The 15714-nt window shown below is 49.6% G+C and overlaps 2 protein-coding genes across 2 annotated transcripts; both read right to left on the bottom strand.

Moving 5' to 3' along the window:
• Positions 1–816: 816 nt before the first annotated feature.
• DDX51 (DEAD-box helicase 51) lies at positions 817–9183 on the bottom strand. Its single transcript, XM_027892099.1, has 16 exons — positions 9088–9183; positions 8534–8919; positions 7916–8160; positions 7660–7810; positions 6954–7099; positions 6551–6622; positions 6265–6371; positions 5611–5719; positions 5086–5231; positions 4237–4435; positions 3499–3614; positions 3295–3411; positions 2413–2514; positions 2083–2146; positions 1734–1868; positions 817–1036 (listed from the first exon to the last, which is right to left on the bottom strand). Exons 1-16 carry the CDS (start codon positions 9108–9110, stop codon positions 1010–1012), a joined length of 2145 nt encoding a protein of 714 aa, XP_027747900.1. The 5' UTR covers positions 9111–9183; the 3' UTR covers positions 817–1009.
• Positions 9184–10392: 1209 nt separating this feature from the next.
• LOC114061539 (macrophage migration inhibitory factor) lies at positions 10393–12726 on the bottom strand. Its single transcript, XM_027892104.1, has 3 exons — positions 12508–12726; positions 11424–11596; positions 10393–10654 (listed from the first exon to the last, which is right to left on the bottom strand). Exons 1-3 carry the CDS (start codon positions 12613–12615, stop codon positions 10588–10590), a joined length of 348 nt encoding a protein of 115 aa, XP_027747905.1. The 5' UTR covers positions 12616–12726; the 3' UTR covers positions 10393–10587.
• Positions 12727–15714: the final 2988 nt, after the last annotated feature.

Raw genomic sequence — 15714 nt, forward strand, 5'->3', positions numbered from 1 at the left:
CAAGATTCCCAGCCCTTCATTTTGCTTCAAGAATGTATTGGTAATGCTGGTGTACATACATTTTGCCTTACAAAACAATAAGCTGGAGCCTTTCCTCCTGAAGGAAGAGCAACCCACGGAGGGTAGTTGCAGGTGGCAGCTATGTGGCAGCTCTAAGCCCTCTGCCGGGACAGCTAAAAATATCAGTGGCATGTGTCAAATTACAGACTTATGGCTTGCAGTGACACTAGCTGGCTCCAGGACATTAATGTTAGACATCAGACATTTCAGTCTGCATTAACATCAGCCTAACACTTAATAATACCTGCTGTTACCACTGGTACAGAACATTGGAATAAAACAACACAGGCAAGAAAAGGATAAGGCACAAGACTGTAACAGTGAAAAATCGCTTCAAAAATATCTTCATCCCTAATCATAAAATATCCCGGGTTGGAAGGGACCCACAGGGATCATCAAGTCCAACTCCTGAGCCCTGGAATTTTTTATTAGACACTGTTTGAAAAAAATATATAGTATTTATTTAAAAGTTACGGTCACCTCAGCCTAGAGCAGCTCTTGAAACACACTTCTGCTACAGGCATTGTACAGGTGTTTATGCATTTGCAGACACAGCTGCTTGTGCAATAAGACAGACCCATTAGTTGTTCCAATGCAGAATGGCCCAGCCCTCATGGTTGGAGGACAGCAGTTCCATCAGGCCCATGCTCAACAGCTGGTGGTAGTTCTACATATGCCAGCAGGATATGATGCAAAGTCCTCTTCCAGACACCTGTATCTCAAAATTTATCTTTTTTTTTTTTCAACCAGTAACTGAACTCTGCTTGCAGTGTCCTTGAAAGAGTAACATGGCCTGTAACAGCTTCAGCTCTGATAAGGTTGAGGAGCCAACCACTGAGGCCCATTCAGGGACCACGACTCCGCGTTGCTGTGCTGGGGACCAGTCCATGTCCTGTCCCACGCAGGGGCTTCAGTTCCATGAAACACGACCAGCTCAGCTTCCATCCGTTCAGGCTCGTTTCTGTGCTCGCTCGTTCTGTTCAAAATTAAAGTTGGGAAGGTGACTGAAGATGTCCCTGGCTCAGGGTCACACAGAAGGGACTTCAGGGAGCAACAGGACAATTTAATAATCTATTCTGCCCCAGCTCTCACACATTCCTAGTCTAGAACTCTAAATCTCAACCTTTCCACCGGTGTATAAAGAAGAGCCTGCAGATAACGCTTTCCTGGTTTGGGATACCCAACTCTAGTAAGCACAGCTGTACATTACAGTCCTAAACTCTGTAATGACAAAAGGTAGAATCTCTGCTTTTTATTTAGAGTACACTGGGTAGCTACCAAAATCCCAGCTCCAGAGGTAAAGAGAAAGGCAGAGTAGAAAAAAACCCACCACAAATCATAGAATTGTTTTGGTTGGAAAAGACCCTAAAGACAATTGAGTCCAACCATTAACCCAGCACTGCCAAACCCACCACTAAACCACGTCCCTAAGACTCCATGTCTTTTTAATCCCTCCAGGGATGCTGCCCACCTTTAACAGAAAACTTCTTCCTCCCCTCCCCACCCTTTCTGAGCATTCCATAATGATGCACGCACAAATGCTGCCTTCACACTGAGATGGAATTCTTTTAGTTAAAGGAAAGGATCCTAGACACTAATACTTATGCTAAACATGAATTGCAGTAAACTGCACAAGTTGTAGTTTGGTTTATTTTATTGCCCGCCTCAATTACCTTGACTGTCTTCTCAAGTTTACACAGAGCTCCCTCATATTGCTGCACCAAAGGCTTTAACGATCTGCCCTTCACGGGGTGTTTCGTTATGTCTCGGATGCCGGCATCCCTCAGCATCCGCAGAAACCGGCGTTCCTGCATCACAACACAGACACGGGAGATGAGACACCCCACTGCCTATCAGCTAGAAAACGAGCACATTTTGGAATGTGTTGCCTAGTCAGGAAATACTTGAAGTTTCTGTGCACAAAGCTCAGCTGACTGGAAAAGGTGGGAAATAGTATGAACTTTATCTTCTTTTTGCCCCTGCATGCATCCTTATCAAAAGAACCCCACACCAAAAACATACCTGAATTCTAAGGACCAAGCTGAAGGCAACACCTGCTTTTCCTGCACGAGCTGTTCTTCCAACCCTGGAAACAGAAAAAGTAGCTTCAAGTCAGTTTGAGCCCCATGGTCACTGCCATTATCAGCTCCAAGAGTCCGATTCTGAAACTCTTCACATTTAAGCAAGTCTGATTCCAAGTAATGCTATGGGTTTATTTTTTATTCAAAAGTTATTTGCATATTAAAGTAAAAAGAAAAAACTAAAAGTCCTTTAAAATGCATGTCACCTTTGCTAAACATTTCAAAGCAAACCAAGCTCAGGACATGTCCTTGTTGTGCCTGGCTGCCTTACCGGTGAATGTACGTCCTGATGAACTGTGGCGCATCGTAGTTTATTACATAATTCACTCCTTTAACGTCAATCCCTCGTGCAGTGGCATCTGTGCTGATCAACCTGGTTGTAAATGTATGTACAGTTATTTTCAGGCAACATCTCTGGCACCACACACACAAGTGAAACACAGCACAATTCTTGCTGATCTCTGTTCAAACTGGACAGCCAGCCTCTGTCTCTGTTTCCAGGTTCTCCAAGCATGGAACACTAAGCCAGACAGCTCCCAGCACAAACCTCTCAGGTATCTGAACATTCCATAAAGGTACTGAGTGCAGAGAGCAAGGTGAGAAATTTCAGCAGTCGAGATTTGGATAAAAAGGAAATCCAGAAAAATCAGTATTTACCTTCTTCTCAGAGACATTCCACAGATACAATCTCATACAGCTACCAAAACCACAATGTAAATCAAACACACGGATGGAAGTAAAGCTGCATGCCTGTCTGAGCAGGGATTGTTTCGGTAGGAAGCACTAACACCGTGCATAGTTCAAGCACCAACATCCATCTCCTTCCTACAAGACCAGATGCCCAGCACACACATTAAACATCAGATTTGCAAACCTGTGTGTTTTGGGCAACTCTGAACACACAGCTGCATTTACTGCTTGCCATGAAATAACACACAGACATTCAGATTGCAGTTAGATTAGAACAGGCCACATTACATGCAGGATAAACAATTCAAAGTCACAAGTCCAAGTCTCACACCCATTCTGCCACAGACTCCTGCACACTCTTTTAGAGGACCCTGTGTAGCTGTGTGCTTGGTTCTGCCTAGTTTTTCTCACTGGAAACAGCTTATGTTGGAAGACATGCAGAAAAGTCATTTAAGATGCTCACAGTTGTATTTTTCCTTGTTCAAACTCCTTTATGGTTCTCTGTCTCTCACTTGGAGGCAACCGAGAAGAAAACTCAGCCACTGTGACTCCACCAAAGGCTTGAACCAGCAGGAACAACCTGCAGGGAAAGGGGATAGAAACAGTCACTTCCCTCTGTAACAACACTTGATAGATACCTACGTTAGTGATCTCATTATCTGCTCACCTGTGAGAAGCTTCCCTGGAGTTGGTGAAGCACAACACGCGGGTGAATTTCATTGTCAGCATGAAATACAAGAGGAGCAAAGGCTTGGAATTCAGATCACAAGGCACGTAACATTGCTGCAGCCCACAGGGAAGAAGTTCAGAGAGAAAAATTACTTCTTGCCAAGACTATTTTCCTTGAAACCCACTACCTGTCCATGACTTACACAGGCTAGGATGTTTTAAAACTGACTAACAGCAGCAAAAACAGACCCCACAGTGCCACCCCCCTTTAGAAAAAGTCACAGTTACAGGCTGGCCGGATACAAAACAAGTGCAGACAGGAGACCTGAGTTGTTCTTACTTCTCCACAGCAAGTAACAACATGCACTGCCTTCCTGTCTACAGGTTGACTGTATCTGCATGCCTTGAAATGCACATTATAAATATGGACAATTGATAAGTGCTACTATGTTATTATTATTTCACATTTCAACTCCTTGTCGCTGGTAAAATTTAATTCCACATGAAGAGAGATTAATTAAAAAAAAAAAATCCAGTCTTAAACAAATGAACATTAAGTAATGAGAAAACAAACAAAGATAGAGCTCTCTGGGTTGTAAATACTCCCAAAGCCACTTTTGCCCAGCACCTCTGTAATGCAAGGAAACACAGACATTTTACATTAAAACCATAACCAGATACTCCAGAACTAAATAAATCTTCAAGAGTAACTTATTCAAGAGAATGAACACCCTACCGACAGCCCTTCAGGGAGTGTGTATTTATTATGAGCATCTTGTTCAGTTTCTGTTCCATCTTCCAGTGTTTTTTTCTCGGAATAGACAGATGTGAAGAGTCGAGGCTGGAATAAGTCCAGCTGCTGCAGTTTCTCTGGGTCCTGGGTCAGCGTGGCTGAAAACAGCAGTTTCTGTAAGGGTATCTGAGGAGAGCAGGAGCTGAAAGAAACAGCACATGAAAACCGGGCTTTGAGGATGGAGCAAAGGAGCTCCACCACAAGTGCCTTCAGATGATGATATAAAGGGAAGCAATTAACTCTGCTGATCTTTTCTTGCCCTGGGCCTTTCCTATAGGCTCTTTTCCACCCTTGTTTTATGGTGGAGTTCACAGACAGAACTGATCAGTGCCCTCAATCTGCAGGAATCTGTTACTCCTGCACACATCCCTGCACCCTGGTTACCCGTGTGCTCATTCTAGTCATGTCCTTCCTTGGCCACTGATCTCAGTTTCTGACACATCTCTACCACTGCTGTAGTAAAACAGCAGCTGCAGATAGTTGATTGCAAGAGTTTTCCTTCAAATCCATTACTCAGCTCTGGTGGAGGGCATTACTACAGTTACTGTACAAATGAATCACAGATTTGCAATATTTGTGCATCCTTTTGATGCTCCTTTAGTCTAAATAAGGAAAGCTTGGAGAATACAATACTTAGTCTAAAGGGCATTCTCTAGCATCAGCTGTTCACTGACTTACTTTGGTAGACATTTCTCTTTGAGAGTCCCTGTGGGAGGTACTGTGGAGCAGGACAGTGACACCCAGTGCCGGTGTCCATGCTATCAGCTCAAAGAAATGCATTCTGCAACTCACCTGGCTGCTGTTATAGGCCCTGGTTTAGTCCTCTGAAAAAGCATGTTGGAGCCAGAGTCATCTTCTACTTGGAATGCAGCTTTCACAATTTGGTTCAGACAGTCCTGGTGCATGTCATCAATCATACGATCCGCTTCATCTATGATCTGAATTCACAGGGATGAAAAACACCCCTTCTTAAATACTGGCAGCTTTTTATTTTCCTTTTTTTTTTTTTAATCTGTAACAAGTGAGCCAGAATGTAAGATAAGGGATGCTTCTAGTCAACAGAACTGCTTTCTTTGCCCATCCTTACTCCGAGTTTGCAAAAGGCCAAGAGAGAAGGGGAAGTGGGTGGATGCTTGGGTGTCACGAGTTGGAACAAAACATCTCATCTTGTGACTGCTGCCTTCGGAATCTGGAGCGTAGACAGGCCCACACAACAGTTCCAACAGAGATGTAGTTATGTTCCATGCAAGAAAAAAGCAGGCATTACAGCTGTCACAGGCAATGCCCTCAACTGGGAGACCCGTGGAGCCAACTCACCAGGAAGCGAAGCTGCGTCAGGCTGAAGCCCGGGGTCTGCCTGATGTGATCTGTGAGCCGCCCTGGCGTGGCCACAACAATGTCAGCCAGGCTGCAGTAGCCTGTCACTCTGAAAGGACAAGCAGCCCATGAGTAAGTCTCTCTCTTCACCATAAAGCACGCAGCAGAGATCCTGGATCAGCAGACCTTACGGTTTTCCTACCACTCAATAAACAATAACTGATAAACAATAACATTCAAATATGCACTTGAGTTTGGAGAGCACGTGGAGGCAGTGCTGGACACCAGACCCCAGTCTGCACTATACTGCCTCATTTTAAACAGGAAGTGTCATTTTCCATTGCTCTTTAAAAAAGCTTAATTGCAGTAAAATCCCACACAGTCACTTGTACCTGTGGGCATAAGGTAAACATCTGCATTTTACTGAGCTGGTAAAGAACCCCAAAAAACTAGTAAAACATTACAATCACAAAAAAGGGGTAGTAGCAGGCTCTATGACAACAACAGAACCACCAGTGTCCAGTATATAAACCCACTATCCAAAACCACGACAGCACGATGGTGTGCTGCAACAGCCTGTGTTTTGACCCCTGCTCCATGAGATTAATTAGTTTACAGTCTCTATAAACCTTATCCAAATACCTTTTAACCTACTTTTTCTGAACAAGCATCTCCTGCTCCTTTGCAAAAGATCTCTGGCCAGTAATCAAAACGACCTTCAGACCCGTCCCATCAGTGTAAACGTTGAACACTTTACTCACCTGCAAAGAGATGAGCTTTGTCAGCTGCCACAGAAACACTTACAGCAATACTTTCCACTAGAGTAACATCAACCCACTGATGGCTCTTCCACAGGCTTCAAAGAACAGCCAAAGAACTGGCTGCATCAGCCTGTCCCTCGGCCCAGTTCTGCTCAGAGAGACAGTAAAGAGCCACATACCTGTTGTGCCAGTTCTTTGGTGGGCAGAACAACCAGAGCCCGCACGTGGCAAACCACTCGATCTAACAGAACCTGCCAAAATAAAGGCCAAATGGGTGCCTGAAAGCAGCAGGGAGAGAATGGGGTTCTTGTACTTAACCTAGTTAGAAAATATGGGCTTGACACATCCTCAGAGTTCTATGTTTCCCTTTTTCTCCCTCCACCTCCTCAAGCTGTACCTGCTGTCTGAGGAAAGGAGTGGAATGCTGACATGTGGCTTCCTCGGACAGCTCTTAGCTAAAAATCCTACTGTCTTATGTCCACAAATTCCTTGGCTTTTTAACATACTTCTGAGCTGCAGTTTCGCTTGAACAAAAGCAAGCCCAGCATTTTCCCTGCAGATGCTTCCCTGGGGTGAACTCACCTGGACAATGGGTATGACGAACGCCAGGGTTTTCCCGCTGCCCGTGGGGGCCGAGACACAGATGTCCTTGGGGCGGTATCCCCCTCGCCCCACCAGGTACCCATTGGAGGCACTCTGGAGAATGGCAGGAATCACCTCTGCTTGAACTGAGCAAAACCAGAGACAAACACAAAATACACCGTTAATGAACTCACTTATACCCTTAAAATGTTACAGGAAAGCATTCTTTAAGTGAGGAAACACATGCTGGCTTCCCAACAAAACCATTATGGGCCTCTGACACAGCCTAAGCCTCCAGGCTCAGCTGGACCAAGCAGTTGACTGAAAGTCACCCTCCTACCCTTATCCTCGTTTCCAGCTGTGCTTTCTACTTATTTAAGAGTTGGCAGTTATTGTACTTGTTTGCAAAACCAGTAAAATAACAGAAAATGCTTGGCATAAGGAGGGAAAATGTGAGGACACAAGTAAGACTTCCCTCTGTGGGCAGCTGTGAGCCATTACTTTAAGCTGTGTTTATGAGTAGATGACAGACTTTTACTCAGCCTAGTAAATGAAAATGAAGGGTTAAAGCAGATGCAATCTCTTGCATGCATCAAACTTGGCTCTGTCCTATGTTTTACATCACTGACGACACAAAATACTCAGCACCAGAGTCCAGGAATTCTGCAAATCAGTTCAGAAACAAACATAAGCACTGTCAAGGTACCTGGGAAAAAGGACTCTATCCCATTCATTTGCAGCTTTTTCAGCAGGCGGGGATGGATTCCTGGGACATCTCCGATTGGACACAGATTGTCTTTGATACGTTTCTGCACTCGTTTGGGTTGAGCAAGCCACTGTGGCAAGAAAGGCTGAACCTGAGGTGACAGAAAGGAGAATATGGCAATGCCATACATAAAACAAACCTGTAAAATGCATGTTCCCTCCTGACCATCACCACAGTCCAGTCAAGCTCAATGTACCTTCTGCACCGGCCTTCTGTCGTAGTCTCCGAGAATTGTCAAACTGGAGGGTGGATAATTTGCCTCTTCCCCAGAGGCTGCTAAGGGCAGTTCCTCCTTTGTGCTTTGATTTTCTTTAGTTCTTTCACTCTTCTCTTTCTTCTCTGTTTCATCTCCTTCTGTTTCCTCATCCGTCTTCTTCCTTTTAGAAGGCTTACTTTTGACACTGCTCCTATTTTCCTGTTGTTCAATGTCTTCTTCAGAATCTGGAATGTGGATACCAGGAATGCAAAGCCACAGTTCAGAATGTGTTACAAAAAAGCATGGAGGCAACATTTTACAATCAGCAACAACTTGCAAGCTCCTCTATTTTCCTAAATCCAAGTGCAAAAGTCAAACATTTCCTTGTTGGTATGGAGGCAACAAGACTGAGGTGACATACTTCCCTCTTCTCCTTATGCTAAATTAATGTTTAAAGTCTGCAATATGGGGCTTTCCACTAAAAAAAAAAAAAACTACTTTGTTAAGTAAAGGAAAACAAAATCAGGTAAACTGGGCAAGGTACTCAAGAGCAACTTGTGTCCACTTTTCTGTGGAGAACTGTCGACCACAATGAACTGAAATCCTACTGCCTGTTACCTGCTTCAGTCCTCTCCCGCTGCACTTTCGACTTTCTTCTTTTTTCTTTCTTCTTCGCGGGGCTACTGCCATCTGCTGCCTGCTCAGTACCCGCTCTTCCTTCAGCAGGGCTGCGGGGCTGCTTTGCCTTTAGCTTCTTCTGCCCTTGCGCACCGGGCTGCTCTTCACCCTCCCTCTTCCTCTTCCCTTTTCCTTCCCCGGGCTCACCGCCGGGGCTCTGCCCTGCACCCCCCGGGCCTTCCTCCCCTCCCTGGGGCTGCGCCTCCCGCTGCTTCTTCAGCTGCCGGGCCCTCGCTTGCTGCCGCAGCCGCTCCAGCAGGACCCGCGCCCGCTCCTCCGCCTCAGCGCCCTCCTCCTGCTGCTCCTCCTCCTCCTCCCCGCCGTACCTGAAACGGCACAGACACAGCCCCCTCAGGCACAGCCGCCCGCAGCCGGGGTCGAGGCAGCGCCTGGGGCAGGGGAAGGAGGCGAGACAGGGACAGGGATCGGGACAGGGGCCGGGATAGGGATGGGGACAGGGACAGGGATCGGGACAGGGGCTGGGCCGGCCATACCTGTTGATGCAGAACAGCGCCATGACCGCGCCACGCCGCCCCCGCGCACTGAGATGACGTCACCACAACGAGGCCCCGGCGGAAGGCTCCAGAAGGCGAGGGGAGGCGCCCCCTGCTGGGGAGGGGGCGGTGCCCTGAGGTGACCCTGAGGGGAGGGAACGCCCTCACAGGGAGCGTCGGGGCGGGACGGGCTGGGAGACAGCACGGCATCCGTGTGGGACACTCAGAGAGCACAGCATTCGTGCGGGACAGGCTGGGAGAGCACAGCATCCCTGTGGGACGGGCTGGGAGAGCACAGCATCCGTGTGGGACAGGCCGGGAGAGCACAGCATCCGTGTGGGACACTCAGAGAGCACAGCATTCGTGCGGGACAGGCCGGGAGAGCAGAGCATTCGTGCGGGACAGGCTGGGAGAGCACAGCATCCCTGTGGGACGGGCTGGGAGAGCACAGCATCCCTGTGGGACGGGCCGGGAGAGCACAGCATCCGTGTGGGACACTCAGAGAGCACAGCATCCGTGTGGGACACTCAGAGAGCACGGCATCCCTGCGGGACACTCAGCACAGCATCCGTGTGGGACATGTCGGGAGAGAGCAGAACAACCCTGTGGGACAGGCTGGAAGAGCTCAGCATCCGTGTGGGATGCTCAGAGAGCTGTGTGGGACAGGGTAGGAGGGAGCACAAAATCTGTGTGGGACAGAGTAGGAGGGTGCACAAAATCCGTGTGGGACAGGGTAGGAGGGAGCACAAAACCCGTGTGGGACAGGCTGGCACAGCATCAGTGCAGGACACACTGGCACAGAACACCAAAGCTTCCCACAGCACTGCAGGCTCCAGCACAAATCCCACAGCACCAAGGACCTCTCCCACTGCCTGCAGCAGGCAGTGTAAGCAATGTGGATGACACCATTCCACCTCAGTGAGCAAATGCACTCCCTCCTTGCTTGTTCGGCCCCACGGAGCTGGCATGTTCCCAGAAGAAAGCTGCCCTGAAGGAGCAGGCACAGGGCTGGCCCAAGGACTGCTTCCACTGTGGCAATGGCAGACACAGGCCAAAACCAAACCTCAGAGTGACAAGGAGCCCCAAAGGCACCTATAGCTGCTGGGACAAGGCAAGGCAAAAATCACCCTGGAGTGCTGTCAGGAAACAGCCACAGGCACCACCACTGTACTGTGAAATACTGTGCCTGAGAAAAACAGGCAAAGCCAAAGCATTCCTCTTGTTTGCTTTAGGATCAGTGGCACAGACATGTTAGCAATTGCCCAACTCCATCCCCAACTTGCCAAAGCCTACACCGCACATGGCTTACTTCTAAATCTTTATTTGTTTTCTACACAGAGAAAACAGAGGAATGTTGAAGCAGCAATATTTAAACACACTAGAAGGGAGCCATCAATCTGTGAGAGTGCACAAAATGCAACACGGGGCCATTTGTGCCGTGGTCTCTGCTACGGGGCAGGGTGAGGGGAGGTCCAGCCTCTTCAGGCAGACAGGAGAGCTCTACGCAAAGGTGGAGCCGTTCCAGCCCACGTTGGCAGCATTCATGTCGAAGTAGTTGATGTAGACCCTGCAGAAGAGGCACGAGAGGACACAACAATGATCTTATTAACTCATTTTTTTACTCAAATCTATCAAACTTGTCTGGTGGAACCTCCAAACAGTCAATATTTCTCAGAGCCCCTGGAATTGTACTTTTTTTCCTTTTCTAAAATGCAAACTCTTCTTGCAGTCAGGGGCTGCCCAGACACCAGACAGCTCTTGGTTAGCAACCTGTCAAGAACTTCCAGAGATCAAACCCTTTTGTTTCCAAGCACTGCAGTTCCTCACATGTGTCAGACAGACAGGCAGCCCAGGAGAGCCAGGCAGGCCCTCAGGGCTGGCTTTGCATGTCTCCCTTTCAGCTCCCACAGCAGCAGGTTCTCCCCATCCTTCACAGACACTTTCCTAAGGCTCCCCAGCCTGTGAAGGAGCTGCTCACAGCCTGCTGGCCTCTACTTTGTCTTTCAGCTCCAGCCTGTTACTGCTCCTCCCATGTGCTTTCAGCCTCCCTTCACAGAGGACAAGGCATCACACCTCAGAGGCAAAAGACACTGTGCAACTTGTCAGTGCTGTGGTGTTTTTCCCTGCCCTGAGAGGAGGAAGCCATTGAACAGAGAACTCTCCTGGGAAAGACGGAAGCATCAAACCCTTAATTGGACAAGAAAATGATGCAAGCGATCACTTCATGTTTTCCCAAGCACATGGACTTATTTCTGGCTTTTTGTATTTTTAAACCAACTTTTGAAATCAGTTTCAGGAAGCCAGATATATAAGGTTAACCCACGTCCCAGCCTTACCTGTCTGCAGATACATGCAAGTGCTTTGAGATGAGATCACACAGCATCTTGGTGTAAGTCTTGTTCTGCTGCCCTCCTATTTTGCCGATGCTGTAGAGGCTGCAGAGCGCGCAAGGATCGGTGGAGCCCCCGAAGGACATCATCTGATCAGGTATGATGTGCACAGCTATGTACTGCGGGAGGAAAACACAGTTACAGCCCGTCTGACCCGCCCTCCCCTGACACAAACTTGCTTTAGGGACCAACTTTAAACAGTGCAGTTGTATTGGTGTCAGGCTGCTCATCAGCGCTGCCCTCTGCGCCCTTCCCAGACCCAGGGGAGGCATCAGCAGCTCAGGGGGGTACGGCCGTGGGGGCTGCGGGAACCCTCAGCCCGGCTCGCAGCTTTAGGCACGAGGCTGTGTGAGAAAAGCCGCCGGCATCATGGGCACTCCTGCCCGCCACAGCATCGCGGCACGGGGAGATAAAGGCCCCAAACCTGTGCGTGCCAGAGCTCACATCCCCAAATCACGGTCTGAGCCACCGGGCCTGCCCCAGAGCCTGGCAGCGAATCGGCCTTATCGGGCTCCGCCGGCCCGGCCCCAGGGGGCCGTGTCGGATGGCGGGGCCGCCGGGAGCTGCCCGGAGGGAGGCACAGCCCGCAGGAGCGCTCGGTATCTGTATGAGCCCCTGCCCGGGCGGCTCCGTGCCGCCGCGCAGCTCCACCGCTCAAATCCCGACGGCCGGCACAGGCGCAGCACATCCCCGGCTACGTGAGCGCCGAGCTCCTGCAGGCCGCGCTGCCGCCCCGGGCTGGCGGCCTCCGCACGGGCAGGGGCCGGGCTGCGGGAGGCCCGGCACGGCGGGATGGAGCGGGCACAAGCCCCTTCCACGGAGCAGCGAGGAAGGGGGAGGGCACGGGCACAAGCCCCTTCCCCCGCAGCAGCGGGGCGGCAGCCGCGGCCCTCCCGCCCCGGGGGCCCAGAGAGCGGGCGCTGCCCCGCGGCCGCCCCGCCGGCGCATCCCCACGCCGGGCCCGCCGCCCCCCCGGCGCGCACGTGCTCGCCCCGCTCCCGGCCTGGGCGGCCCCGCCGCCCGCCCTCACCTGCGCGGGCTTGCCGGTGGCCTTGGCCAGCTGCTGGGTGAGGTCGCCCAACAGGCTGTCGGGCACGGCGTCCTTGCAGACATTGGTGTAGATAGCGAACATGGGCATGGTGGCGGCAGCGGGGGCGACGGGGCCGACGGCGAGAGCGGAGCGGCGGGAGCAGCGCACTGGAGCGAGGAGGCGGTCGCGGCGCTGCTTTTAGTGCGCGGGGCCGCGCCGGAGGAAGAGCAGCCCCGCCCGGCGGGGCGGGGAGGGGAGGGGAAGGGAGGGAGGGAGCGGGGCGCGGGGGGGCACGCACACATCCCGCCTCCCCGCCCGGCCGCACTCGCTGCGGAGTGCGACGTGCCGAGCCATCCCGCGGCAGCCTCCCCGCTACAGCTCTCCCCCCGCTCCGCAGTTATTCGTTTGATTTGTTGCTAGCACTGGATATTATTGGAAGGTTTGTCGCAGGCTCCTTCCTGGAACGGAGTCCAGGCGCGCTGGGCAGCTCATACATAACCTGGTATCAGCACACATGTGGTACCACCGCTGTAGTACGCCCACTGCCTTCTGCAGGATTAGGGCCGACGAGGGATGTAGGCCCTAGCCTGGCAGTTGCAAAAAAAAGGGATATTAGTCCTTCCTTCGGAAGGTATCTTTATTTTTTCAAAGTAAAGGCACATTTGTACAATTTTTGCTTTAAATGTGTGCATAGCTTTAACTCGATGTAAGCAGAAACGTTTGCCTTGCTGGGATATTAATTTTTCTCTATAACGTTTTTCAGTCAAAAGTTATCTATTACTCCTCAGCACCCTCCTTTTCACGTACTTTTTTCTTCTGGAAAAAGGCAGGGGTGATTTTTTCGTTTGCTTAGGAATGAAGCGGTGCGTGTCTGTTCGGAGGTGAGGGGCAGCAGAGCCGAGCCGTATGCTGGGCTGTGTGATGCGGTGCACGTAGGCTGCCAGGGCACAGCTCCCCGCGCTGCCTCTTCCCTGCCCCGACGGCGGCAGCGCTGCTCTGCTGGGCCAAATGACTCACAGGAAGGCTAAAGAGGATCAGGCCCAGGGCCTCTCCACCCAGACATTTTGCACACAGGGATCAAGCACGTGCTGATTGTTTTAACAAAGTCCCAGCCACTGCTGCTGCTACAGAGCTTGACCATATGTACATGTCAACCCGTGAGCACACATAGCCCTGAATGAGGAATAAGGGATGATGTTCATAGGAATACTTAGGAGTGACACAGACTGTAATGTTGAGAACCGGAGCACTTCTTTTTGTAGCGATTAACAGTGATTAAAAACAGCGATTAAGAACTAAGTTTTCTTCCTTGGATATCCTCACCTCAGCTCCCTGCCACTGCACACTTATTCCTCCCATCCTCCTGCCTCCCAGATTTGTTGCATGGAGGTGGGGTGGGAATTCCATCCGTGCAGGGAGAAAAACTTGAGAGCAACGTCACCATATGATGTGCTTGCTCTGTGGCCTGCCAGGCTGAGTGGCAACCCTGGCCATGCTGCCACATAATGGAGAGACATCTGCAATGTTGTTCTCCTTTGCCTCCCTGACCAAGGAAGAAGCAGTGCATACATTTGCATAGCTTCTAGAGATGCATTGTTAGCAGTTTACCAAATGCCAGTGTACTGGTCCCTCAAGTGATTGCTTGGCATTCCTACCTTCATAATGCAATTTCTGGATGCCCAGCACTCGTTTTTAAAAACAATTGCCCATGATTAAAATAAGAACAGCAAAGAAATGTGTCTAAGAGCAACAAATTGAAAGATAAAATGTTATATAGAAATACGCCAGAGCATTCTGATGATGTGCCAGAGACAGAGGCAAAGGCGGCTTCTACATTCCCTATTGGAGAGTATAAGGACTGTTAGCAAGCAAAGGTGGTCTCATTTGTACTTGTGCCATGAAGTGCCTTAGGAACACACATTCCAGGGTCTGGATGCTCTGAGTATAACTCTGAAAGCATCCACCACAGAAAGGCCTCAGGAGATATGTGGGGCAGGCTGAAGCCTCTCCTGGAGACTGACTGCGGGGGCATCCACGGGTTGCAGTTGTACACACCCAACTGCACCACAGCCAAAACCTGAGCACAGGGCAACCGGACCAGGGAGGAGGAGCCAGGAGAACCTCAGAGAATGCTGGTGCCTTGGCTCCAACAGCAGCAGAGGCAGCATTCTTTGAGCGAGTGGCTCTATGAAGAAGGCAGATTGATTTCTGGAGAAGGAAACTGCCTCCCTGTGGAAGGTCCTGCCGTGTTTAGGGGCCATTCTGCCCAAAGAATACATACCTCATGTCATGTCTTCTTTCCTCAACAGGCAGCTCCATATGGCTTAAAGTGGCATGAACAGTATTTAAAAAGATACACTGTATTTAGATGCCAAGTAGCACATTGTTTTACTGGCTGTGCTGCTTTGATTCACCAAAGCAGCTTTCATTTGTTATCCCAACAAAGCATTTTTGCAGGTTGAGATGCAGGCTTGTATTTAAAGCCTGTGTCTGCAAAGCAAAGCTGTGATAGGGACAAAATGGGGTGTTCACAATAGAGCTCAGAACAGGGGTGTGATAGAGCTTGCTCTTCCAGAAAAAAGTCACAATACACCTAACTGCAGATTTTCAGGAAATTTATCTCTACTCAGTCTTTTATTTTACTTTGGAAGCAAATGATCTTATCTGACCAAGGGCTTGAATAATAAATATTTATATGCAAATCTTCCTTTCATAATTAATTCACCACTTCAGCCACTGGGAATGGCTTGCTGTGCCTCTGCCTCATTCTGAGCCATGCTCTAATCTTTGCTGTCACTACAGATTGTTCAGTGGATGAAAAGGGGAGGGCAGAACAGCGAACAGTGGTTTTTTCCACTCACTCCTACTGCCTATGCTGAGCCCTGGGAGACTCACAGCACAAGTTTTTCTGCTAATCAGCTAGATGTCCATGTAGTGTTAGATGGAGGACCCAGACTGCAATCCATCCCTTTTAAGTAAGAGGCAATAATTTCTTTCCTCCTTTGGAAGGAAGGTCCATATGCCACATTTATAGCCACACCTATTGACTTAAATGTGTCTTGAAATCAGATCAAGATTTAAATTTGGCCAGGCTTATGAGCATGAACAGAGCAAAGAGGTATCCAAATGGAGTGTTCATCATCATCCATGACCAAACTGCTTTTAAAAGAAAAGCTTCTGTTAGTAGTATTTTGAGAAGGCACCTTC

Source organism: Empidonax traillii, unplaced genomic scaffold (assembly GCF_003031625.1).
Source record: "Empidonax traillii isolate 1590-97213 ecotype Southwest subspecies unplaced genomic scaffold, ASM303162v1 scaffold338:size1951571, whole genome shotgun sequence".
Classification (NCBI taxonomy): domain Eukaryota; kingdom Metazoa; phylum Chordata; class Aves; order Passeriformes; family Tyrannidae; genus Empidonax; species Empidonax traillii.